Here is a 27,083-nt window from a genome sequence, read left to right on the forward strand (position 1 = left end):
ACAGTTTCGTCTACTTTCCAACAAATATAATTGTTAAGAAGATAGACTACTAAACCAAAATAATTGTCATGCTAGGGGAAAGTTTTTGTTACGTAATTAAAGGGTGGGGTTTTGTTATTATTTTTAATTTGTTACTTACTTTACAAGGGAGACGGAGTACGCGAATAATGGTAGTTTTTAGCGTTGCGTAATTAGTGAACAGCTCCATATTTGGTGATTTTTTTTTTCCGGGTGTATGAAATTCACTAAAAACTTATAGCAGCGTTAACGTTCTGTAGCTTGTTGCAAAGAGGGATTTGGGTAGAACCGAAGAATTATGGGTTTTTTCTATGGGCGATTTTAAATCGAAAATATTCTAAGAAATTTTAATTTACAGATGATAACTTATTTAAATTAGTATTGTCTATATGTTTCTTGCTTAAATTTAAGGCGCCATCCGTAAAAACACTCGAATCATAACATGTTTAGGTTGACCCTTAGGTCAAAACGTGAACGAATATTTTCGACTCAAAATTTCCCAAAGAACCCTCTTTATTTCAGCCCTACCACCCTTTTTGAACACCGTGTATACTTTTTTTTGTTCACTTGCACGTGTTAATCTTAACATCAAAAGGAGTGTAAACTTCAAAAATTACACATTTAGAGCATTTATAAACTCTACAAGTTTTTGCGCGAGTTTTTACGTCAATTTTCTTGAACTATTTAATATTTCTATTGAACTTTGGTATCATTTCCATTAAATCTTTTATCAAGAATGGATTCATGCTGATAAGAACATAGGGCAATAGCTTTATCCTCTGGTACCATCCTCGCATACTTGGTTGAGAAGATTCGTCTGCTAATATTTATGTCACGTGTCTAAAAGCATACATTTCAATAATATATATATATATAGTTGCTGCAGACCGTCATAGATGGCGGAATGAAGTGACGGGAACATACACCAAGTATGCTAGGACGGGGACAGAATATCTCGTGCCGTATGTTCTTATGAGCATGAATCGGTTCTTGCTTTCATATTATGAAAATACACCGGTAATTTCCCCAAACGGTTTAAGAGGGTAATTTTCCCATTTCCTGAATTTGGAAGGGATTATAAAATGTTGCGTTATACCACATGCTTCTGTATCAAAAGAAAAAGCATTGCAGTTTAACTCTTATGTAGTATAAGCTTTTTGTTTTACATTAACAAAAAAAAATTGGGTTTGCTACTTCACTTATTAACCGAGGTGATGTTTAAAATTTTATCGCTTCTTCATAATAACACTCACCGGATGCTCTTAATATTTTTAAGTTTTAGTTTTGATAACGTGCTACTTAAACAAACTCTGATTCGGTTCGAGACATTTTAGTCTCGTATAGTAACCTTGGATACAGTCATTCGCTTGTTCGGCGACACTTGTAATTTGTGCAAGTTTTAGTTTGTTTTGTTATCGCAGGTTGAAATAGTGATAACGGGTTGCTCTTATATTGGTTCCGTTATATTTTTGAGTGCAGTTTTAATTTGGTTACGAGACATTGAGTGCGTTTTGATTACCAACGGATTTCTGGACGAATTTTCAATGAAACTAAGATTATATTGGTAAGTTGTTACATTTTTATATGGTTTTATTTATTTAATTGGAAATATTATTTAATGTAATTTTCAAAGTGTGGTGTTTTAACGTTTAGAAAAATGCTCTGAATAATGTGTTTCCTACGCCATTATTCGTATTTAAATTAATCAATGAAATATATTTTTTTTTTATTAATATTTTCATATAACTTTTAATCTTGAATTGTCGTACTTTTTAAATGTGTTAAGAATTTTGAAAAATGGTAATGTAAGATATATTGGTGTAATTTAACAGTATGAAATGTTAGATATTAAATTATAAGTTCAGCTAGCTAATTGGACCAATTTTTGACATTAATTCTAAAATCATGGTTCGAATCCGAAAAACCCAGCCCAAAGAAAACCCACCAAAATTTAAACTTTACAAAAAAAACCCATCACTTAAAGCTTCAATTTTGAACAATTTAAATGTTAAAATAATTTCTTTCTAAAGATGGTTTAAGATATTTTACTGTTCAAACTTTAATGGTTTTTTTTCGAAATATTTGAAGTTTTAATCAAGTAGTGACTTTTAAATTCATTTACTACAATTTTGCCGAATTTTACTCAGCTGCTAAATTTAAAAAAACAATAAAACCCGTTGGGCTGGGTTTTTTTTAAAAAAAAAAACCCAGGTTGTTCGAACCCTGTCTAAAGTAATTAGTTTTAAGTAATTTGATAATAAAATAATTAAAACAAATTAACCTCTAACCTGAGTTAGAGCCAATATTTACACCAGTTATGTCAATAACTCCATACCTATTATAGAATGAAATCCTAGACTATGAACTTTGATTCATTTTTATAACTATAATATTGATTCCTAATAAATTAAATCAGACGTCTGTAATAAACATCCTTCGTTAGCACTAATGTTAAAGTCGTGAAACATCTTGTTTACAGCATGTAATTATGATAAGACTCGAATGCCGATTGATTAGTAAAGATCATGACGGTTACATCGTCTTTGTAGCTAGAAAAGCAGTTTTGAATTTAGGCCTTGTTTAGTTTTGTTCACCAATCGCTGGCTTTCTAGGCAATGGAGTAATTTCTTTCTCATATATGGAAACGTTATAACCCTCTATCTCTTACCTTAGTGATATCCCCCCTTCCGGGGGCAAATAGTATCCTCTCTTGCAAGGTTTCCCCCAACGTTGGGGAACAATCCCACTCTCTACCGAAATTACCCTATCCGTTAGAGTTTATCAGTCGGTACATTTGAACTTGGGAAAAATAAACTGATAAGAAACCCTTTCAAGCTCAAGTCAGTTTTCATTCGAAAGATACAAGAAAAAAGTAGGCCTATTTGAAAAACCACTGTTAATTTATAAGTTTATAAGATATGTTTCAAAGATTTTTCACTTCCTGTACATCGAAATGCTAGAGACTTACTGAGAGTTAGTTCTAGAACGACAAGCGAGAATTGACCACACTCGGATTTGTTGGACTTCCATCTTCCTATTTAGTCTGTACTAAGCCTTTGACAGCGCCTCACCTGCCTATCACGTCTCATCTACGTTACTTTATGACACGCTCTCAGTAACCAGTGACAAGCTTATGGAACATATCTTATCAACTTTCTTTAATCACATAAGAGTTACAACTTGAAATCCACGCCAGAAAAATTCATAATACGTAGCTAAACAGCCATTACTGCAAAATAGAAATGCAAAATCATACGTTTTAAATTTGTGGCATTTCATTTCTACTTCATTTTTCCGATATTGAATTTCTAAAGAAAATTAGCTCGACCCATGCGACTAGCCCTGTAAAAAACAAATTGGCCGAGTTAACAATGTTGTTACAAATTATTCATTTCAAATCACGCGCGGCGATTGTTGATTTATGGACCGCTTGCATGACCCTTGTCAAACTACACAACCGTGTGAACCCTTAGCATGAGCAGACGGGAAAAGACCATGTAGAAAGTACAACGCCCACGTATTTTGGGACATATTACTTAGTCATATAAACTGTGTCACTGCGCTGAGACTCTCGGCGGCGAAACCGAAACGTTTCCTGCTTTTAAGCTTATTGGGAACTTCCTCCCGAAGAAAGTTTATTATAGAGTTCTGATTAAATCGAAAAAGTGTCTTAATCTGACGGTCAATATTAGTTTATTTAAATAATGAATTTCATAATTAATACTGCTTGTTACAATTAATCTATCGTTTCTATACTAAAGTTAAATTTAATTATTTACAGAACTGAACACTAGAAAACAATATGGACAGTCAAAACCCAGATCAGACAATGGTTTTGAAAACCCTAGTCCCAGAAGGAAACCAACAACCATCACGCGAAAATAGCACAGAAGACTTAATTTCTTTCTTGGATAATGCTAATTCAACAGCAACGAATGGCGGAGTTGACACTGTGGATGCGAAATTCCCCTCAGACAGCAATAACCGCGGAAATTCCAACGATCAATCTAATGCTAATTCAACAGCAGCAAATGGCGGTGTTGCCACTGTGGATGCGAAACTCCCCTCAGACAACGATGACCGCAGAAAATCCAACGATCAATCTAATGCTAATTCAACAGCAACGAATGGCGGAGTTGACACTGTGGATGCAAAATTCCCCTCAGACAACGATGGCCGCAGAAAATCCAACGGTCAATCTACTGACAAAAAGCACGTAATTGATGAACGTATGACAGATTTTAAAGCCATCATGAAATCATTCGAAAACACAGATAAAAATCAGATGAGTTCGACGTCATTCGCTAACGCATCTCAAAATACGTCTCACTGGCACGAACAAACCCGATCCAATAAACCTAAAATTCCGGCAAAATCCGAGAAAAGCATTTGGTTATCAGAAATGTTTCGACGAGGCATCAAATACACCGTAAACCTGATGGAAGAATCCTTATTCCCACACGTCCAATCATACGTTCTTTTCTTCCACGATCATTCACGATTAACCAACAGCGAGAACTGGTTACTCAGCCTTCAGTACTTCCTTCAACTTTTGACCGGAAAATCAAATAGCGCCAACAACGATCTTAGCACCGTATTTTACCTGGTCGAGCACAACAACGTAAATGAGGATGTTAAAATTAAGCAGTATATCAAAGGAGTTCTTGTTTGCGAAGATGTTTTGAAAGAAACGAAAGATATCAAGTTAAAAAGACACAGCGAGATAATTGCGAGTAAAGAAATACCTGTCAACGAGTCTCTTTCCGTATTGGCTAAAATGGGTGCCGAATATAAGAAGCTGGAAGTTGGAATTGGTTTACCACTTGCTGTATTGCGTGATGAGAAATGCTTGGTATTAGAAGTTGAATTTCCTTCGGTTATGACCAATGAGCAGTCAAGTAATTTGCATAACCGTATCGCATTCTTCTCTAACTTGATGGAGTCATTCAACGATAATAACGATACTTACAAATTCTACGTCATACAACGTTACGACGATAGTAACAACGGCAACTACAACGTCGCAGTAAGACAATATCAAAATGGCTCCCTTATTAATGAAGACTTGTATTTGGAATATGAAAAGTTTCTAAGTTTATGCCTGGTTCGTATGGAACGCGATCCAAACGACGAAGTAGAACCAAGATTGCCAAGAAAGAAAGCGTTTCTAGAAATCACTTGCCCCTGCTATAGACCAGACTATCGAAAAGACTCTTCAAGCAAGACGAAACGATGGTCATGCGCTGACTGCCTCGAAGAAGTTATATATGGCTATGACGGTTATCTATACTGCTTGTGTGGTAAAGCCAACGTTAATTTAAAACTAACCTTCAGATGCAACGAAGACAACCATGGATCTCGATTCAAACCTATCCTGGGAAAGGTTATGACTACGTATTTGGACCAATTAAACCCTATTGAAGAGATCAACATACTGTTTCTGGGTGAAACTGGAGTTGGTAAATCAACATTTATCAATTCTTTGGCTAATTACTTCAGTTTTTCTACACTGGAGGAAGCTTCTGATTCTGATTTGCTAGCCCTAATTCCTACGCGCTTCACCGTACTTGATGACGACATGAAACCGAAAATAGCGTCGTTTGGAGACGATACAAATGAGGATTTTAAAACCGGCCAATCAGCGACTCAGTCTTGTAAATCATACGTAATACGTCACGAGGATCGTATGTTCCAATTGATAGATACAGCCGGAATTGGGGATACACGTGGTATTGATTTTGACAACAAAAATTTCGAGAATATTATATCGTTTCTGTCGCATTTCGATCGCATTCATGGAGTCTGCGTACTGCTTAAGCCAAATTCTTCAAGATTGAGCACAGTTTTCCAGTTTTGCGTCAAAAGTCTTCTGTGTCAATTGCATAAAAGCGCCAGCGAAAATATACTTTTCTTGTTCACTAATACAAGAGGTACATTTTACAAACCTGGGGATACTTGGCCTGTTTTAGAAACCCTGCTAAATGGAATCAAACAAAGTGAACCATACGTTACCATACCGTTAGAACGACAAAACACCTTTTGTTTCGATAGCGAGGCATTTCGATTTCTTGTAGCGTTAAGAAATGGTATACACTTCTCCGATGATCACCGCAAAAACTTCCAACAAAGCTGGGAACATTCTGCTCAAGAATCGAAACGACTTTTGGAGTACATTACTAAACTAAAACCGCACTTGGTAACAGAAACCGTATCATTGAGCCAGTGTCGTAAAATGGTTATTTCTCTATCGAAACCATTGGCGGATATCTCGCAGAATATTCAACACAACCTCATGCTACTTGAAGAACAAGAGAAAAATTTAATGAGAGCCACCGAAGATATTTCACTTTTGAGTCAAAAGTTATACGTACCTGTATTGAATTTTGAAACCAAGACCTTCGATAAACCGCGAACAGTTTGCACCTCGGAAAGCTGCGTCGAAGCCTTCACCATAGACGGCATTAAGAAAATTAAATACAAGACTGTATGTCACAACCCTTGCTATTTAAAAGCCACAGCGGAAGTCGTTAATTGCTCCGAATTATTGCGATGCTGGGCCATGAATCGCACGGAAAATTGCATGTTATGCACATGCAGTTGGCGTCTTCATATGCATGTTTATTACGAATTAGTGCATACAACAATTAATAAAATGGATGCTAATGTCAACTATGATTTGAATAACAAGGAAAGTTCGTTTAAAGTCATACGCAAGGTGATAGAAGAATGCGAAAAGCGACGTAAGGATCTAGAGTCCGAGCAAGACGCGATAACCAAAGCTTGCGCCAAATTTGCCCAGTTTCTGAAAAAGAATGCTATTACACCTTACAACGATAAAATCGAAGAATACCTAAATTACTTGATAGAAGTCGAGAAAATGAAGACCTCCGCTCATGACGATAAGAAAGAAGCTATTGCCCATTTTGAGAAGTTAAAGCAAGAATATTTAGCTCAGATTCAAATACTCGAAGATAACATTAACTCGACGCAACAGTCATCGTCCTTCGCTCTGGAGCCTTCCGAAATTACTGCTACCATAAGTGGACTTCATCAATTGAAAATGTACGGACCAACCATTAAGAAGATGGGTAACGAAATGCGGAACGCTATAAAAGAGGAACACGAAACGTCGGCCGTTAATTTGAATACAATGGCAGCCATGATGGTTAAGAAGAAGAAGAAGAATATGTTTCAGAAACTCAAGTATTCAATCATAGGAAAGGAATTCAAGTCACAACCTAAGTCAACAGCGGTATTTTTCGATTGAAAAGCTTTAAAAATACGACATTTTCTATGTGGTACCTAAAAGTCCATTTCATAAGTCCTTAAATGTTTTTCAATCTATAATATAATAAATTAATTGTGGGAAACAAATTACTTGTAACTTAACAATCATTATCACATAAATATATAATATTCCTAATGACGAATAAGAAATTTTCCTTAAATTTTAATTAATTTTAATCACTTAAGTTTTGAAATTATTACTTTTTTTACTCATTTTGTATGAACAATAAATATTTTACATTTAAAAATAAGTTTCTTTTATTTCATTCAAAAGTACATACGCACCTACATTTAATTAAAGTTTAAAAACTATCATCATTCTGCAGTAGGTTTTAGCAAGGAAAAGGTTATACCCCATATAGTCCAGGTTTCTCGATAGTGTTCTTGAGCCATAGAGTTGAGTCTGCATTTTAGGATGCTTTTTCTCAGAGTTTAATTTATTGAATTAGCCACTTCATGTTTTTAATTAAAAACATTTTCTCTTTTTGGAAACTGAACTTTAATAATCGTACAAAACTAATTTTATAAATTGCAGCCTACGTTGTGAGTTAGTGTCCAGTACTAAGGAAAAAACCAACATAAAAGTTGTAGTGTAAAAGTAATTTAATACAATAACAAGACATCTCTTTTAACTCTAATCATTATTAAAGATAAATACATCTTTACATTTATGAATAAATTTCACCCAAAACCCATGAACTAAAAAAATTAAAAAAAAACTTAAATTGAGCAAACAGAAAACAATTTAGAAAGGTCAAACTATAAGGTTACAGGACAATGGCTCAATGGCATACTTTCTATTTTCTTGTAAACACCGTTTCCTCAAGGCTCATAGCTGGTTACAAATAAGGCAGTTACAAGCATCGCTTCAACACCATTAGTGTTCCAAAACAAGCCCATAAGTTAATAGAAAAACTTGTCTTGCTACATAATGAAAAAAAAAACAAAAAAAAAACCGAAAATATATGTTGTATGGTAAGGTCCAGTAACGCGACACGATATCGGATACAAGATCCAAATATAGTAAGAGGCCAATTTCTGGGGTGCGGGTCGACCTGGATATACATGTGTCACATGTGTGTCAGAGAAAGAGTCTATCTGTAGAGGATAGAGAATGATCTATAGTATTCCATGTCGTATTCTCCTGTTTTTCATCAGTTATTTATCTCTTTAAGGGCTCATCTTGCCTCGAACTGACCACGTGACCGCGTTACCAAGGTAACCCGATCGTTTCTATTTCAGAAAATGCGCCGATAAGTGCACGTGCGATTCAGCTATCATCCTACGCTACAACCTCAGGCAAAGGCAAGCCAAGGCAAAGTGAGGCGTGTTACTAACAACATATTGTACGATTTCGACCCAACGACTTATTACCAGTTCTGACTGTACTTTGCTCCGTCTTTTTTTCTACTACATCTCGGGCCCGTAAAAGATTCCATCTGTTTCCTCGCCGCCTTTCTCCATAGCTGCCATTCGTCTTAATATTTTCCAGGTAAGATATAAATGGTGTTGTTGTTCTAAAAATTGTAAATATAGTCACTCAAAATTCGAATGTTGATTTATATTAATGGGTGTAGTTGGTCAAGTTAGTTGTAGGTGAAACGTCCTTTTCAACTCAATCTGATAAATAACACGTGTCAGGACGGTTTTTAATAGTTTTAATCATAAAACAAGTTTGCGTAGGTAATTACCACTATTACCTTTAATTATTTATATTTTAATTTAAAAATAAATAGTCGTTGATGTGTCTTCCACTGAGTATAAATTCACTTTATATTACTGTTCAGTACAAAGGAGATTTGGTTTTGTGTATTTTGGTTCATTTTATATTCAATTCAGAATATAAACTGGCCAAAGCATACATATTGATATGTACTTTGGCAACCTAGACGTAGTTACACTAAATAATCACATAAAACGATTTAAAAAACATAAAATTTTATGTAAAAATTTTGGTATTAGTAGGAGTTGATTAAAAAATTGTAAAATTTCTTCTTAAAGAAAGCACACTGTCACCAGGAGTAGGTAAAAATATATTTCCTAGTCATAGGGGGAGGGGGTTATCTCGGAAACGTACATTATCAAATCTGTTCCTTCACAGGTTAATGGGTAATCACTTTGATTATAGAAAATGCACCTGATTAAATTGTGTTAAACCATTTCTGCACCTTCAACAATGCATTTATTATTATACCTTAATTAATACAATTAGACCGAATTCTTTTGCCAAGTTATGTGACCATAAATAACCCTAAATATTTACAATCATTACCAGTTTCGTTCAACTCCTAAAAACATTTGGAACTGAGCCGTGTTTTTGTTTAAATTCACTTTTAAAAGGCCAGACATTTAGTATAGTAAAATAGAGATATTACAAAGAATCATTATCAATTCCGAACCAAATCAAAATCCTTTCTCTAGAAATCACGGGTGCGAAACAAAACCCCAGTTGGTGATTAACGAAAACCCAATTACGTAAAATATACAACAGCTGGAGATCTCAGTTGGTATTAATTTGGAACAAAAGCCTTCTTTTACACATGACTTCCTATGAACTATTCTCTTTTGAAGCATTTAAGGCATTCATATAATATAAGGACACAAAGAGAAAGTATCAAATAAATGGTGGTATAGTTTAAGCCGCATAGTTTTAATATGAACGTTATTTTTCAGTTCAGAAATGGAATTGCTCAAAATCCACCTGCTTAATTGTTCACATAAAAAAGTGTTTAAAATCCACGTGATAAAATAGATCATAGAAGGAATTTGCTTAAAATCCACCTGCAAAATAGTTCAGTTAAGAAATTTCTTGAAATCTACCTGCAAAATAGTTCAGAGAAAAAATTTTTTTAATTATATTGTGAAATAGTTCTAAGAAGAAATTTCTTAAATTCCAACTGTTAAATAGTTCAGATAGGAAATTTCTTTAATTCCACCAGGTAAGTAGTTCAGAAAAAATTGCTTAAAATTAACCTGTTAATTATAAGTCTGCGAAGCAATTACTTAAAATCCACTTGTTAAATAATTCTGCGAAGCAATTGCTTAAAATCCACCTGTTATATAACTGCGAAACAATTACTTAAAATCCATCTGTTAAATTGTTCATAGAAATAGTTTTGTGAGTACCTATAACACATTGTAACGCAAATAAACCGACGCTATAACAAACCATAAACCATCGGGAACACCTCCAATTTTATACATACTTTGCATGTACAGTACCAGAAAATTATCATTTAAATAATTCTCACGAGATCACAATTTAACACTAGAATTGTAATTCCCTCGTCATTAGGGGTGAACAAACTGGATGTGTTTGGAGCTACATGGTCCTTAATACCTTTTGTCTATAGACAAAGGATCAGCCTAAGCATATTTGTGTACAGAACATATTGCCCTTAACGAGGGGTGGAAGGGTTATGGTTTAATTATTTCTCCTCTAGGCTTTTACTATTGCACCTTTCATTTATTAAAAGGGTCTATGTCAAGTAGTTTACGAATATTTCAAGCTATTTATTCTTCAATTTCTAGTTTAATATACAGGGTGTTCCTAGTTGGGAATCCATAATACGTTAGTATTTATACGTATCCATGATTTAACAAATATCTCAATTTATTTGCAGTATTTACTTGAAATTCACAACGAGAGTTCTTGGAAACGAAATGAAAATGGTAAGATTTATTTTCCTTTAAAACATTTAAGCGTCTCTCTGCTGTTATTAGTTATTTTTTAATAAAATATGCTTATTACGAAATCGTGAAAAAGCATATGACGTTCGTCAAAACCGTTATTGACTTCCTTTCAAAAAACGTCAACGTCGCGCTATCTTTATTTAGTTATTATTTAGTAAAATTTGTTTATAAAGAAATCTCGAAAAAAAGTATATGACATTCGTAACAAATGATGAGCCTATTTCCGAGGGGTTAGTCACTTCAATAATCAGGTGTTCAAAACCGCAAAAATCGATTACTTGATTTCTAGAAATCATCAGTAATCACAATCATTCTTGCGGGTAATCAAAGGTAATCAGAAATCTACGATAATCACTGGAAATCACGTGAAATCTTGAGAAAATCCGAAATAATCACACGATTTTCTAGTAATCGTTTGCAATCACCTCGGTAATCAAATATAATCAATCGAAGAATTCGAAAATCTATATCTATATAAATCAAAGTCCTGACTGACTGACAGACTGACTGATAATCAACGCCCAGCCCGAACCGCTTGCCCTAGAAGGCTGAAACTTTGCAGGAACGTTACTCATAAGTAGTAGGCGCGTACTAAGAAAGATTTTTCCAATCCGCCGCCATCTTAAAAAATGGCGCCCCGAAATGTAAAATCTCTTCTCTATGCAACAAAGTACGCGCGTTTCAACAGATTTCACAAATATTTAGTACACTGGCAACCTATAGACAGGCTGAATGGTTTTTCGGGTTCGATTTGTTGCCATCTTTTTAAATGGCGGCCAAAAACTTAAAAACCCTTCTTTATGGAATAATGTCTGCATGAAAAGTAATAAAAAATGTCCCGACGGGCTAACGGGCAACGCTGTGTGCCTTCGCTCCTAGGGTGCTACAAAAATATTAGTCATAAGTTAAATCTACCCATTCTTTGTATCATTTTGATGGAAGTTCTTATTACACGCGAGCGACGCCGCGGGTAACAGCTAGTCCAAAATAAAAATTGTGATCAGTATAAATAGAAAAAATCATTGCATTCATCGAAATTCACGAAAAATCCAGTGGTAATCAAGGCATTCACCAAAAAATCACCGGAATTCATTGGAATTCAAACAGGAATCACAAGTAATCTGCGGCAATAACGGGAAATCGGTGCAGTGAGCACAAATTTATTTATTTGTGCTCACTGATCAGTGTAAAGATGATGGAAATCACCTAAAATAATCGTAATCACAGAAATCAAGGAATTCGTTCAGTAATCATTCACATAAAAATTCAGAAATCAGTAATCAGGTGTACAAAATATTGGCGAATGACTCAGTAGCGTTGCTATGGTTTGAAATTTGGGGGCATTTCTGGGAAAACTATTTGAAAGTTGTAGGAAATTAATAACAAAATTTTGCATAATTGGTTCATTGGAACATGTGTATGTGTAAGATATACAAACTTTTATTGATAAAGAGTACGGAACCGAGTTATTGACTATGAGACAATTGTGTAAAGAATTTCACTCGCCTTAAGTTTAGTTTTCGTTTACTTTAGTCACCACAACTGTTTGATATTGAAATTCATCTCTACAAAGATGAAACTTAACCAACTTATCATTATAATTTGTATATACTATATTTCTACAGTATTTTAGCGGGCTACGAGCAATTTTTTGGTGGGGTTTACGGATTATTTTGAGACGGCTAACTTTGAAATTTGGGGGGCTATAGCCCCTCCAAAAAAGGCCTAGCGACGCCACTGGAATGACTAGCCCCTCGTCTATTTCTTCAGCAACCACTACGAATTGGAAGTCTTTCTATGGAATCATTGAACTTTACTTTTTCTCTAACGAAAGAACTGCGAATGGAAACGAAGACGGACACTTTAAAAATCGATACGAAATCCGGAAGTTGAAATCAAGTTGGCCTTTATGTTATTGCTTTCGACGGAAAAGATAGCCTTATTTCCAAGCTCAATAGGAGTATAAAGAAAAAAATATATTTAAAGGACCAAAGTAGCAAATGGAGTTTTTCTCAAGAAAGCTTGACACAAATTTAATTTGTATAGGCATCCCACTTCAAATGGTAGAATTCCATCATGCATTTACATGGAGCCCAAACAATATCAAGTAGCTAAAGAATTGAGCATTGGATGAGTAAGAGTTCGACCTAAGATTTACCATATGGTAGCCTCACAATTTCCCCTCATTCTTAAGTTTATAAGATATGTTCCATAAGTATGACACTAACTATACTTCGTAATACTAGAGACTTACTGAGAGTTAGTTCGAGAACGACAAGCGAGAATTGATTACAACCGGTTTTGCAGTTCGTCTTCCTGTTTAATTTCTATTAAGCCTTTGACAGCGCCTCATCAGCTGACGTTTTACGGGAATCTATGATCTACGTCACTTCATGACAACCTCTCAGTAACAGTAACAAACTTATGGAACATATCATATGAACTTTTGCCCATATTCCTATCTCATGACCTATACTGTTTAGTTTTGAATTTTACGGTAAATCTACTTTTCCCCTTTTTCCAATCTGTAACTCTGAAAACATCTATCTCACTCTCTATCTTCTAGTTTTGACACATTTTATACCGCGCTCTAAAATGGCAAACCACTATATTTCTCTTGCCGCCCACTTTGCAGATTCGACAAATCTTTCTCCGCATTGTGGCTTTCACGATACATCTTTCGTGCTTCTTATTTTACAACAGATGTCTTCCTGTGCTCTGCAATTTAGACTATAAAGTGTGTAACAGGACAGAAAACGCTTAATTTTTCGGTTTTTCTGGAAATTGCGATACTGTTGACGAAAGAAATCGGTACACTAAACTACAGACCTATGAAACTAGAAATGAATGGAATTTACCGATAAATACTGGGTGTTACAAAAAGGGTAGTACATTGGGTATATGGGTATATATCGAAAATATTCTGTGTCATTTTTTCGTCATGGTCACCATTTGAAGTTGAGGGATCGATGATCATCCCTCAGGACAAAATGTCATAGATGATTTTCGACCAAAAATTACCCATAAAACTGCACTGTACTTCGATCCAAATACCCCTTTTCGGAACAACCTGTTTAAATAAAGTAAAAGACATTTATGGTTTGTGGAATTAGTACATTCCTGGGGTTTTGATGAACTAAAAGACAAAATAGTCCAATTTGTTGGCCAAGTCTTGTAATATCGTCACCTTTAAGAGTGAATACACCAAGGGCATAGTACAAGCACTGTTTAGTTTCATAAAAAAATTAACGGAAAAGGTTCAGGAAACATAACATTATACCTTGAAAAAACGTGGTTTTTTCTTTCAAAAATTAGAAAGTAAAATATTAAAAAAATAAATGATATCTTTTTTAGAATTAATTACCATGCATTTAGTCTTAAAAACGATGACTATAGCCTCGTCTTGTTTAGAAGTGTCTGCTAGCCAGAACCAACACGGGATTCGTTCAACCAATCTCGTAGGGTAATTTATTCTACATAGCAGACGCTTCTAAATATGACGAGGCTCTAGTCCTCGTTTTAAACACTAATTAAATTCAAATTATTTTGCAAAAAGAGATCATTTTTTTTTAATATTTTCCCTTTATATTTAGATAAAATCCGTTCTTTTAAGGTATGTGTAGAACCGTGTTCTATTCTTTTAAGTTGTATTTCTGTTATAATTCATTTTTAAATTAGACGATAATTTATCAATTCTGGTGAAATCAAAAAGGCTCCTCCTTTTTATAACTTTACATTCAGGTTCATAGGTTTGTAGTTTAGTATACAGATTAGTGCTGATCTAATCTGTTTACCACTTTGGGCACTGGTTTTAAGTTCTTTAAATTCATCACATTTTCGGAGGGCATTTTCATCCTTTTAACTTAAACCATATTTGAATAAAATTACTTTTCTTGATACTCGGGCCTGAATATAAAATGAACAATAACAATATTGTCGAAAATATGACTCTAATTCCACCAGCTTTCTCTGGCAAATAACAAGCATGCAAAGGTTACTGGCCTAGCAACCCGGCAACAACAAAAAAAATCATAGTCTTAAGCTCTTTTCGCCTTTGGTACAAGCTGTAATATTTTATTGTGGCCTCTGCATTTTCAAGATAACTCCCCGTGTACGTCCATTGCTGTTGCAAATCCTCTTATATGCAGGTGGATGAGTAAAAGGCGGAAATGCGATTTGAAAAGGGGGGAAGTAAAGTAGAAGGGCGAAAACTCAATTATCTTACCCCCTTCATCCTCATATTCTGAACTTTACCTTTGTACCTGTTTATACCATGGAAAATTCTCGGTTTTTGGGTTTATTAATCTGAGAAACGTGTGCCATTCTTTCCTCTGACTTACGCATAAGTTAGAGACAAACAACCTTCAATTCCCCCAAACTCGGATGAAAGCGTGAATTATGGCAAAAATTAAATCTGAAATGTGTTATCATAACTGCGTGTTGATTGATCAATTCTATAGTACTTAGTCCAAAGTGTTGAATGAAAAATTAAGCATTGTAGATTTACAATGATCTGGACTAAGTTAATAATTTGGTAAAATAATGCAGCGTATAGTGTAAGAAATATCACAAAATGCGCCTTACAAGTAGGCTTAAGAGGGAGAGACAGGGATAAAACCCTGCTTCCGTCTCGCTTTTTGGAGCCTGCGCTGTAGGCATTTTGTGGCATAAGAAAGTATTGAAATGGCGATGTATCAACTTCATTGTATGACCCAACAGTGTGGATTGTCTACCCTCTTATTTAACCGTCGAAATGGTCTATGAAGAATTAAGATAATATCGAAAATGAAGAATTGTTGAAGTGATGCTCTAATAATTTGACTGAAATGCAAATATTGGTTTGACCAGTGCTGTGCAGTTTACCGAGAACTTTTCGTCGGGCACGAGATCAAACTCTAAGAATTTATAAGAGGGTTACTAAAATGGTCTTAAGACAATCTTGTTTTCTTTCGGTCTTATTTTCAGATGGTCTCACCTTCCGTACTAGGTGCCGCAACGGGAGTGGGTATGGCGCTACTCATAGGTATCTCGCTCGTCATTTACCGCTACTATTCCCGGGATCGTAAACAAGCCGCGGAAGACGCTTACTTTGCCGCCTATCGGGAACGCCGAGAAACTGCTAGTCTCAGGAGCGCTGCTTCCGCTAAGGAATCTCAGCCTCCTAAAGGATGCTTCTCAAAGTGCGATGGGGGTGTTGCTGAGACCAGGACGGAAGCGCCAGGAATAGGGGGAGAAGGACGATATCCGCAACAGGCGCGCGCCAGCGGCAAACTCCTAGTTCTTGCCGATTCGTCCTCAGCACACGTAATGGCGAGCCCTCCGCAACAGGTGAGTGAATTATGAAGCTCCTTTATTGCCGTTTCTTCTGTATTTATCGCGAGACAGCGCGAAACCTGATTTTTTTCCGTTAAGCGCTAACGAGGTTTTTTTCCTGCACTCCTGTCTCCTTGCTAATAGAGAAGTTAAGATATCAGAACACGCGTGCTGCAAACTCAAAGAAGTACATCGTAGAAGTCCCGCGTAATCTAAAGTTGACGGGTGTTCTTAAAGGGAGGGTGAAGAGGAGAATTAAGTGATTTTTTATCGATTCTTCTACTAATTGTAAGACCATTCTGCATAGTGAAACATCCAGGAAATATCTCAGAGTCCACATTAGGTTCAGATTTTATGGTTAATTTGAAATAAGCACCTCCGACCAATCGTGTAACGCCCTGCCTTCCAGTTAACAAAATTTACGTTGCACGCTCTACATCTTGCGCCACGATTTTATGTCACATCGCGAGCAACTTTTATCAAATCTCGCGCTAAATTTCATTCGGCATGGAGCGTGCCTGCACGATAATTTTGTTAACAAGAAGGCAGAGCGTTACGCGATTGGTTCGAAGTACTTATTTCAAATTATCCATCAAATCTGAACCTAGTTTGGATTTCAAAATCATTCGGTGATATTTCCTGGATGTTTCACTATGTAGAATGGTCTTATAATTAGTAGAAGAATTTTTCCACTTCATCCTCCATTTAAGTTTTGTCTTTAAATTTCACAGTACAAGGGCACTCGAGTTTGAGTAACGCGTAATCGTTTAGCCTGAAACTTCTTAGCTTCTCTACAATTACCTGGAGCTTCATCTGTTTCTGCATTGCGCTGATGTCATTCGTCAAATGGTTCTGGTTTCTCTCAGGGTTTTTTGTGTTTTGTGTTGTATGGATGTTTGTAAGAATCCACGGGAAGCTTTACAATATGGGTTTTATGGAGATTAATGAAAATAGAATTGTAAGAAATTTTTTTGAACCTTCCGTGTGAGACGTTAGTGATGGATCTCGTGGTTTTTATGAGCGGTATTGAGGTTTTTATGGGGTTTACGAGAGCAAGGTCTCTTTTTGGGGGTTTTTTTCGCGATAAGAACATCATTCTAAAGTAGAAGAGTCTGAGTTGTGATTAACGATTCAAAAGGAACGGTTTATAAAACGTTTTGAAGAAGTTATGCCTGGTAATATCAGTTAATCTAATTTTCAATTAGATTAAATTTACTGAAATATGATTGAGCTGCAATGATCAACTTGATATTAATATACCAAGTAACAAATAATGGGAAAATGTGTTAATTTTCGTATATTTAAGTTAAAATTGACTATTTGATGAAAATATGAAATACATTAAGTTTCACAACGCAATTTTGATAAGAAAGATGCAGCTATTCAAAATAAGGTAGCAATTATCGTAGTAGTCGTGCCTGGGATTGAAACCCGGGGCCTGCAGCGCAGCAACCTAGCGGTAATCTGCTGCACTACAGGATCGTCTATTCGCTATATGTTGCAATGCTAAAAAGTAAAATGAAGTATAGCGCTACTTTGAATTAGGGCGGTATAAAACTTTTGCAGTAACAGCTGTTAAAAATGACTCTACCACATAATGTAAAATTTTAATATATATAATTTACCGTAATATATGCGTAAGCGATAAGTAAAATAACGAGGAAGTATGCGCAACTGATAAGTGACATAATACCGTAATATGCGTAAGCGATAAGTGAAATAATAACGAAATATGCTCACCCGATAAGTGAAATAATAACGAAATTTGCGCAACCGATAAGTGAAATATAAACGAAATATGCGCAACCGATAAGTGAAATAATAACGAAATATGCGCAACCGATAAGTGAAATAATATCGAAATATGTGCAACCGATAAGTGAAATAATAACGAAGTATGCACAACTGATAAGTGAAATAATATCAAAATATGCAAAAATGAGAAGTAAAATAATGAGGTAATATGCACAACTGATAAGTGAAATAATATCAAAATATGCAAAAATGAGAAGTAAAATAATGAGGTAATATGCACAACTGATAAGTGAAATAATATCAAAATATGCAAAAATGAGAAGTAAAATAATGAGGTAATATGCACAACTGATAAGTGAAATAATAACGAAATATGCATAACCGATGAAAAGTTAGTAAAAAACCTTACTTGTTGAACTAGCTCTTTTACCAAGGTTGTAACGTTAAATCGTATATACATCACTTGTTCCAAAATTAAACGGGGCCGTTTAGCACTAGAATATTCCATATTTATTTATACTCCATTTAATTAAAGGCTCCGGTATTCAAATTGTAAAATGCTGAAACAGAAGCCAAATAATGATTTTCCGCGAAGAAGCGCTTCATCAGCACTAAATATTTCTAATGATGTTTTCGTAGCTTCCCTCGGTTGTTTACGAAGTTAAAAATAATGTTGTTTGATGGTTTCATGGCGACTCTAAATAGAACTAAAATTACAATAACGTTTACTCTTCCAACCCAGTCATTTAATTGGGAAACTAAAATGCAAAAAAAAAGCTATTAAAATAAATCTCCCGGCTATTTTCACGTCTAGACCATTTCCCTCATCAAAAGAAATGAAAAAAAGAGTTCGTTATTACTGAAAACGCATATTCAGGAGTGAAAAATCGATGAAAACAGTGTTTTTCAAATTTTCTTTCTATTTTCCTTCTAATTTTCCTACAAATACAGTCCCTCGGGGTATTACGTTCAATAATTTTCAAAAATCTACCGCAGAGTTAGTAAATAAAGGATCATTCTTTAGATTTATTTATTTATTTATTTATTTGGTCTTTCCATATAATTTCTAATAAGGCACGTATTAATTGAATCTAATTGAATTATTGAAAGGCAAAGTTCTGCCAGAAGTAGGATAAGGGACTAAAAGTATCGAGCTAACCAAATTCTTCACTCGGCGAAAGTGAATATTCTTGATAACACACCAACGGTTGGCCCTCTGGTAGCGGTTTCTGAATTTTCCCTCCAAAACGTTAGACGCTCGTGGCGGTAGACGGCCGAACTATATTCAAGCACCTGCGTCCGTGTTCCGCGGCTTTAGGTTGAGGGGAAGGGGTTAGGAACGTTTTTTTGGAACTCGACCAATTTTTTTCTCTCTAGTGTAGGCGCGATGGAAGCGACATAAAATCCTCAAATTTGTTCACTAGTGCCAGGATCTATTACCAATGCTAGAGCACTTTACTTCTAGTCCCTTATCTTACTTCTGGTTCTGGACTTCTGCTAACATAACATTATACCTTATTATAAAATAATTTGCATTTTGTCAGTGTTAAAAGCGAGGAGTACTGCACCGGCTTTGATTTAGTGGCGTCTGCTAAATCGAACCTCTTGCCCCTAAGGGATTGGTTGAATTCTCACAAGCTGAGAAAGGTAAGTGTAAGGTAGGTTCGGTTTAGCAGGCGCCTCTAAAACAATGGCGGCACAGTATAGTCCTTCTTTCTAAACTATTTAAATTCGAATTGTAATAGGAGATAAGTGCTTTTTCATTTAGAAAAATGCAGTTCTTTTAAGCGATAATGTTATGTTACTTGAACTTTTCCTTTAAGACAAACTAGGTCCCGAAGTCCGCGGTCAGAACTGATTTGTTTATGATTAATTAATGACTCCGGTTTTGAAGTTTAATTAGTTGGTAAATGAGGCTTGAATTCGCGTGTTTCAACACCCACGAAGACGAGAAAGACGGAACGAAGACAAGTCCCCCATTCCCTTGAGGTTTGTCGCCCAGACGTTTAGTATACAGAAATGTGTCCCACTCTTGGATTTTGGAACGATTTAGTTAGTTTAGTCTCTTTAAACAAGGGCCCGGGGAATGTTTTCAAATTTAATGTGGGTCAATACATTGAGAAGAGGGCGAACTTTGAAGGAAATGTTTCTGATCAGTCGGTTAAAATTCGGTTGGCCAGTGAAAAAAAAAGTAATAAAATAAAGTATGGCCATGAAGCGATATCTAGTTTACTAGGGAGAAGGTTTAAATTCCTCACATTTCTAGCTTTATCTCCAGTCCAAACGTAGGTCCGGCGTTAGTCCCCGCCTCCAAATTACAACCAGCATCTCATTGGTTCTTGAAAACTCACGTCAGCGCGACGCAGGCCCTTAGCCAGAAACGTTACGCAGAGGGGGCAGTATTTTTCTGTGAGGGGGCATGGCAAATGGAATTTTTTTGTAGAATAACATAAATATCAAAATGTCAGACAATAAATATTTCCGCAGGTATTTCATTATTGACACTCATTTAACAATTGAAAATCAAACTTTTTTTAAAAAGTTTAAAAAAAATAAATTGTTAATAAACAATTCTAAATCTAAATTTCAAGTCAGATCTTTTTCGTAGGCTAGGGAAGTTAAGTTTCACTTTCTTTCAAGTGACATAGCTCGTCGTTAAAGTGAAAATACGCGAGTAGGGCAAGAAAAGCTTGCCTCGCAACTTCGCAAGTCGCTGTTGAGTCGTCAAATGTAAGTCTGTACCCCGAGGGGTCGGTCATTCATTAATTCCCGTACGCTACCCGTGAAATCCAACTTAAGAAATCCGAAATCAATGCTGATTTTGAAATCAAATAAAAAATCAGCAACGAAATCACAAAATCATTAAAAAAATCATAAAATCAGGAAAAAAACACAAAATCAACTAAGAAATCACGAAATCAACATAAAAATCACGAAATCAGAAGCGAAATCACAAAATCAGTAAAGAAATCGTGAAATCCATTACAAAATTCACGAAATCCAAAATCCAAAGAAATCACAAAATCCGACGAAATCAAGGGGAAATTCTCAAAATCCGAGGATATCACGTAACAAATCTCAAAATCCAACGACATCAATGGAAATATCGCAAAATCCGTCGAAATAACGAGAAAAATAGCAAAATCCGACGGAATCATGGGAAAAATCTCAAAATTCGATGAAATTCATTGCATTTTATCGAATTCTGAAATCAAACGGAATCCGAAGAAATCAAATTGGATTTCGAAATCCCGAACACTTTTTCCAAAACGCCCGACCCCTCGCTGTACCCCGACATAATATTTTGGTCCTGGATGACAAAACCAGCGATATATATCAAGGATAACGACAAAAGCTAAAAAAAATTCAAGTGTATCAGGAATATACACAGATAAAGGCAATAAAGTCTAAAATATGTTGATATACATTCTAAATAGTTTTAATATTTGTGTACCAAAATAAAAAGTTAATTTGATAAGGGGGCATTGGAAAATTTTTAGGGGGCATTTAGGGGCAAACCGAAATCTTATTTGAGGGGGCAGGATATATTTTTGAGGGGGCATTGCCCCCTGGTGCCCCCCCCCGTGGCTACGGGCCTGGCGCGACGCGAATGATGAAAATTACGTATTTCCCGACTGAGGAGAGGCAAAATCGCCGGGCCTCCTTTTACGTCCCCCCTTGTATTTTGAAAGCGGGACTGGGGGTATGGTGCGCGAATACTTTGGCATCTTACACCTTCTCCCTTGTAAAATAGATATCGCTTCTTGATAGGGTTAATAACCAAAGCCAAACTCAGTATAAGCGCATGCGCCGTCGTATCATACGACGCAGCAGACAACTCTTTCTTCACAAGCCCAAATCTAAGCTAACTTATCTATCCCGTCGCGAAGCTACATCTCCTGGCCTAGCGCTGGATCCAAACCCCCAGTTGAAACTCTGAAATAAATTATATATTGAAGCATATAATATTTAAGTAACCACGATTTTACACTTAAGCAAAGAATCTTGGTTTTACTCATTCAAAGCGCCTAAAAGCCTGGTTTTCCTATGATCACTACTTTTTTCTAGTGAGAATTAACACTATGGATTCTAACGCCTCTTAAGTGCGAATGAACGTGACTGTAATATACCAGTAAATTAACCAGTAAACACGTCTGCTATAAAACTACCATAATAGGCTTAATGTAATAAGAGAAGAAGCCTTTCTTAGACAGCCCTGAAATATTAATAACATTGGTTTAGCTTGAAAGACTATATAGAAGAAAACCTCTAAGTGGGTTCTAGCATTTATCAGAGTAATGATGCAGGAAAACTCTCACTAGGGAAATATTTGAAACTCATGCTATAATTATTTTTTCAATTAGAGTTGGTAATGTAACGCGAGGTGAAGCGCACTAATACGAAATGTCGAATCTCGTAGAAAGAAAATAGTTGTCGTCACTTGCATGCCGAAGAACATTAGTTATATTTTAAAATTAATCCCAAATTCGTAAATGGGCCTCTTAACTGAAAATGGACGTGTGTTGTTAATCGAAGTAAAATTTTAGTAGGAAAATGATGCACTAACTTACTAGTAATTAATTATAATTAATAAATCTTTTGGGATTTTAGTACCACGATATTTTAATCTGATCCATTAACTATTCGGTAAACTGTGTTATATAGCGTGTTAAAAGCAATCTGTCGATTAATTAAAGATATTCATAAAATATTGACTTACTAATTAAATAAACTCATGTTTAAATAAGATAAGCGTTTATGTCGCTGGTGCGAATATATTTTAAATATTGAAGACGTATTTAAATGATTTAAAAATTGATGGAATTGAATTAAATGGAGGATTTTATCTGCTTGTTCACTTGAATTAAAATTAACGCTCGAAAGCCCCATAAAGACCAATTCTGAAATCGTTACCTATTTGTCTTCGGGCTATGTCAGCTCTAAATGAAGCTTTTGTGTTGCGTGGACAAATAATGACTGATCATATTATTGTAAAACAGTGTTCGTATGAGATTTTCGATAGCAATTTTAAAGGTTTTATAAAGCACTTCTCATAAATTACGAGGCGTATCAGTTTACATAGAAGGAGTATTCAAAACGTAAAATAGCTTTAGTCTCAACAAAATGCAAGCGCTGAATAAATTTGTAAAATATTATGCTCAAAAATTTCTTTTTCCGTATTACTAATTAGGTTATTGGTCCTGCTAAGGGTTTACTTTGTCCATTTTATTGTCCGAATTAAATATAATTTTTCCTTATTTTACAAAAAAAAAATTTATCCTTATTTTGGGGAAAATAATATTATTCCTTACCTTAGTTTGCAAAAAAACGTATACTTTTCACTTATTTTGCAAAAAAATATAATTTTATTTCTTTTGCAAAAAAATATAATTTTACTTCTTTTGCAAAAAAATGAAGCTTTGCTTATTTTGCAAAAAAATGAAGCTTTGCTCATTTTGCAAAAAATGAAGCTTTGCTTATTTTGCAAAAAAATGAAGCTTTGCTTATTTTGCAAAAAAATGAAGCTTTGCTTATTTTGCAAAAAAATGAAGCTTTGCTTATTTTGCAAAAAAATGAAGCTTTGCTTATTTTGCAAAAGAAAAAAATGAAGCTTTGCTTATTTTGCAAAAGAAAAAAATGAAGCTTTGCTTATTTTGCAAAAAAATGAAGCTTTGCTTATTTTGCAAAAGAAAAAAATGAAGCTTTGCTTATTTTGCAAAAGAAAAAAATGAAGCTTTGCTTATTTTGCAAAAGAAAAAATGAAGCTTTGCTTATTTTGCAAAAGAAAAAATGAAGCTTTGCTTATTTTGCAAAAGAAAAAATGAAGCTTTGCTTATTTTGCAAAAGAAAAAATGAAGCTTTGCTTATTTTGCAAAAGAAAAAATGAAGCTTTGCTTATTTTGCAAAAGAAAAAAATGAAGCTTTGCTTATTTTGCAAAAGAAAAAATGAAGCTTTGCTTATTTTGCAAAAGAAAAAATGAAGCTTTGCTTATTTTGCAAAAGAAAAAATGAAGCTTTGCTTATTTTGCAAAAGAAAAAATGAAGCTTTGCTTATTTTGCAAAAGAAAAAATGAAGCTTTGCTTATTTTGCAAAAGAAAAAATGAAGCTTTGCTTATTTTGCAAAAGAAAAAATGAAGCTTTGCTTATTTTGCAAAAGAAAAAATGAAGCTTTGCTTATTTTGCAAAAGAAAAAATGAAGCTTTGCTTATTTTGCAAAAAAAGACGAAGCTTTGCTTATTTTGCAAAAAAAGACGAAGCTTTGCTTATTTTGCAAAAAAAGACGAAGCTTTGCTTATTTTGCAAAAAAAGACGAAGCTTTGCTTATTTTGCAAAAAAAGACGAAGCTTTGCTTATTTTGCAAAAAACGAAGCTTTGCTTATTTTGCAAAAAATGAACCTTTGCTTATTTTGCAAAAAATGAACCTTTGCTTATTTTGCCAAAAAAGACGAAGCTTTGCTTATTTTGCCAAAAAAGACGAAGCTTTGCTTATTTTGCCAAAAAAGACGAAGCTTTGCTTATTTTGCAAAAAAATTTATCTTTATTTCGGCAGATCATTATATTTTCTTATTATGTGAAAGAGTTAATAAATCTCAATGATATTTGCAAGTCTATAGCTACTTTTTGATTGACTTAATTATTTGTTTACGCAATATATTCTATTTTTCTCACCCAATCGTAATGTATTTGGAATTTATAATTTATTTTTTATTGAAGCTAAAATGAGTAACTCTGTAGCATTTCATTCACGAAGTTTAAACCTTTTTATGGACAAATAAGGGGAGACCGAAATAGTTCTTGCAGCACTGCTCGTTTCCGGCGAAGGATTCTGAAAGGGGAAATTTGAAAATAAATAAATATTATCTTCCACCGTTAACGCATTCGTAATTCTGAATGATCTATAGACCTCCCATTTGATTTTATCGGCTAAACCCGTAGCCAAATCCCCAAAATAGAAACTGAAATAGTCAAATTTCAAACTCAAGGCTGCCCACCTGAGAACCTTCAACTAGAATATTTTTTTGTCTATTCCTTACAATATTTTAATGATCTATGTAACACGCAATAACATTACATATAAATTTGAGTACTTAACGCTGGATTTAGCTATCTGAAGAGCGATTTTATCTGTTTTCACAGTTTAAAAGGCGTTAAATTGCTTTCCCTCTGAATTTTCCGACTTGGCTTAATTATGTTTCCGCAAGAAGGGATATCTAGTTTACTAGGGAGAAGAAATAAGTTGCCTAAGTATTCGCGCGCCATAGTCCCAGCCCCCCTTTCAAAATACAAGGAGGGGACGTAAAAGGGTGCCGGGCTATTTCGCCTCTCCTCAGTCGTCGGTAATTTCCACCATTCGCGTCGCGCTGACGTGAGTTTTCAAGAACCAATGAGATGCTGGTTGTATTTTAGAGGCGGGGATTAACTCCGGAACTACATTTGGACTAGAGATAGAGCTAGAAATGTGGCGAATTTATAACTTCTCCCTAGTAAACTAGATATCACTTCTTGGTTTCAGATATCCCGAAAAGGGCAGATTCAATGTAATAATAAAATAGGCACAAAGAAACCCTATATGACATTGGTATAAGTACATGAAGTTGTGGATAGGCCTAATAGAAAGATGACACTTTGTATCCTCTTAAAGCTTTAGTGATGTAACATCATTCTTCCCAGGCTCACCCTTTTTGTTTGCTCTCCTGCTCATCAAACTTCAGACGGACATCGTACCGTGGGGTAATTTCTATAACTGTTTGGTACTAAATCCTCAGCAATTAGCCCACAAACCTATAGTCTTAACGTGGGACAAAAATCCAAGTTCATGTGCCTTGACACATAATTAAGCGCTGATAGTGTAATGATGATGGAACTATTTATCGCGTATGTGATTCAGTTTAGTAATCTTGCTCCAAATATTCTAATTTTGTTAAGAATCATGTTACAATTACCCAGCTTTGTTTTACACTTTTCTCGAAGAGAAGTATTATATAATTCTGTACATGTAATTAAACCTACAGCCACATTGAAATTCCAAGTAGAAATGATCCTCTAGCTTTGTTCGAAGTACTAAATTACCGATGGTTAATGCAAGGAGTTGGGCGACGCTATAGTTGTACCAAGTTTTTATTTCGAAATACGAGCTGCTAACGAACCTTTTCTTTTCGCGTTCATTGACTCCATACACACAAACATTCATCCTACAATGTACGTTGTGATTATGTAACCACAAACGTAGATATAAAAAGAGCTTATCGCCAAAGGTAAGCTGGTGCTAGGACTGTTCACGAGCTCGAGCCAGCTCGGGCTCGTGACGAGCGAGCCGAGTTCGAGCCGAGCCGAGCCGCCACTTTTGCGGCTCGATTAATTAACGAGCGAGCTTTTTTATGGTCGAGCCGAGCCGAGCCGATAGGCATCGAGCCGAGCCGACTCGCGAGCCGGCTCGCGAGCTTAATCACTGATATAGTGCTTTCCTTTTAGTCTTTATTCTCTCCACCAATAGCGTTCCGTTGTATTTTTACATGAAATAAAGCGTCGGAAAAATCTCTCGTCTCTAACCTTGAGCATATTTTAAAGAGCGGGTTTTACTGAACCACTACATTCCTAAACATGGGATGGCATTTATAGTCATTCTCAAATTTGACGTTGGTAGTAGCAATTTTTTTTAAACATGTATATGTTAATCGAGCCAGCTCGGCTCGGCTCGATCATTTTCGAGCCGAGCCGAGCTAGAGCCGAGCCAAGACCCAGCTCGGCTCGAGTCGAGCCGAGCCGCCGTTTTTTTTGACTCGAGCCGAGCCGAGCTTTTAAAAAGCTCGCTCAGCTCGGCTCGTAAACAGTCCTAGCTGGTGCTGGTGCGCAGTCAACCAAAGAAATAACAACTACCGAAGGAACAAAAGGGAAAATTCGAGCTTCCCGAGTTTGGTGTAAGTCTCTGCGGACATTTACTTCCTTCTGGTCCAACTCGCCAAATTAATTGCCGCGAATGGTGCGGATACTATATTCAATTAAAACCTTGTTTATA

At 35.4% G+C, this 27,083-nt stretch overlaps 2 protein-coding genes across 2 annotated transcripts in view; both read left to right on the top strand.

Moving 5' to 3' along the window:
• Window positions 1–887: 887 nt before the first annotated feature.
• Window positions 888–7,545, top strand: LOC149616220 (uncharacterized). Its single transcript, XM_089856396.1, has 2 exons — window positions 888–1,582; window positions 3,800–7,545. The coding sequence occupies exon 2, from the start codon at window positions 3,821–3,823 to the stop codon at window positions 7,283–7,285; it is 3,465 nt and encodes a 1,154-aa protein (XP_089712522.1). The 5' UTR covers window positions 888–1,582; window positions 3,800–3,820; the 3' UTR covers window positions 7,286–7,545.
• A 757-nt stretch (window positions 7,546–8,302) lies between these two features.
• Window positions 8,303–27,083, top strand: part of LOC149616221 (synaptotagmin-5-like) — a 44,425-nt gene continuing 25,644 nt past the window's right edge. The window contains exons 1-3 of the mRNA XM_089856394.1: window positions 8,303–8,797; window positions 10,929–10,977; window positions 15,964–16,326. Coding sequence (XP_089712520.1) covers window positions 10,969–10,977; window positions 15,964–16,326 — 372 coding nt within the window. The 5' untranslated portion in view covers window positions 8,303–8,797; window positions 10,929–10,968. The remainder of the gene's footprint in view (window positions 8,798–10,928; window positions 10,978–15,963; window positions 16,327–27,083) is intronic.

This window comes from Phalangium opilio, unplaced genomic scaffold, assembly GCF_054372755.1.
Source record: "Phalangium opilio isolate 3A_F unplaced genomic scaffold, DU_Popi_V2 ptg000217l_1, whole genome shotgun sequence".
Lineage (NCBI taxonomy): Eukaryota > Metazoa > Arthropoda > Arachnida > Opiliones > Phalangiidae > Phalangium > Phalangium opilio.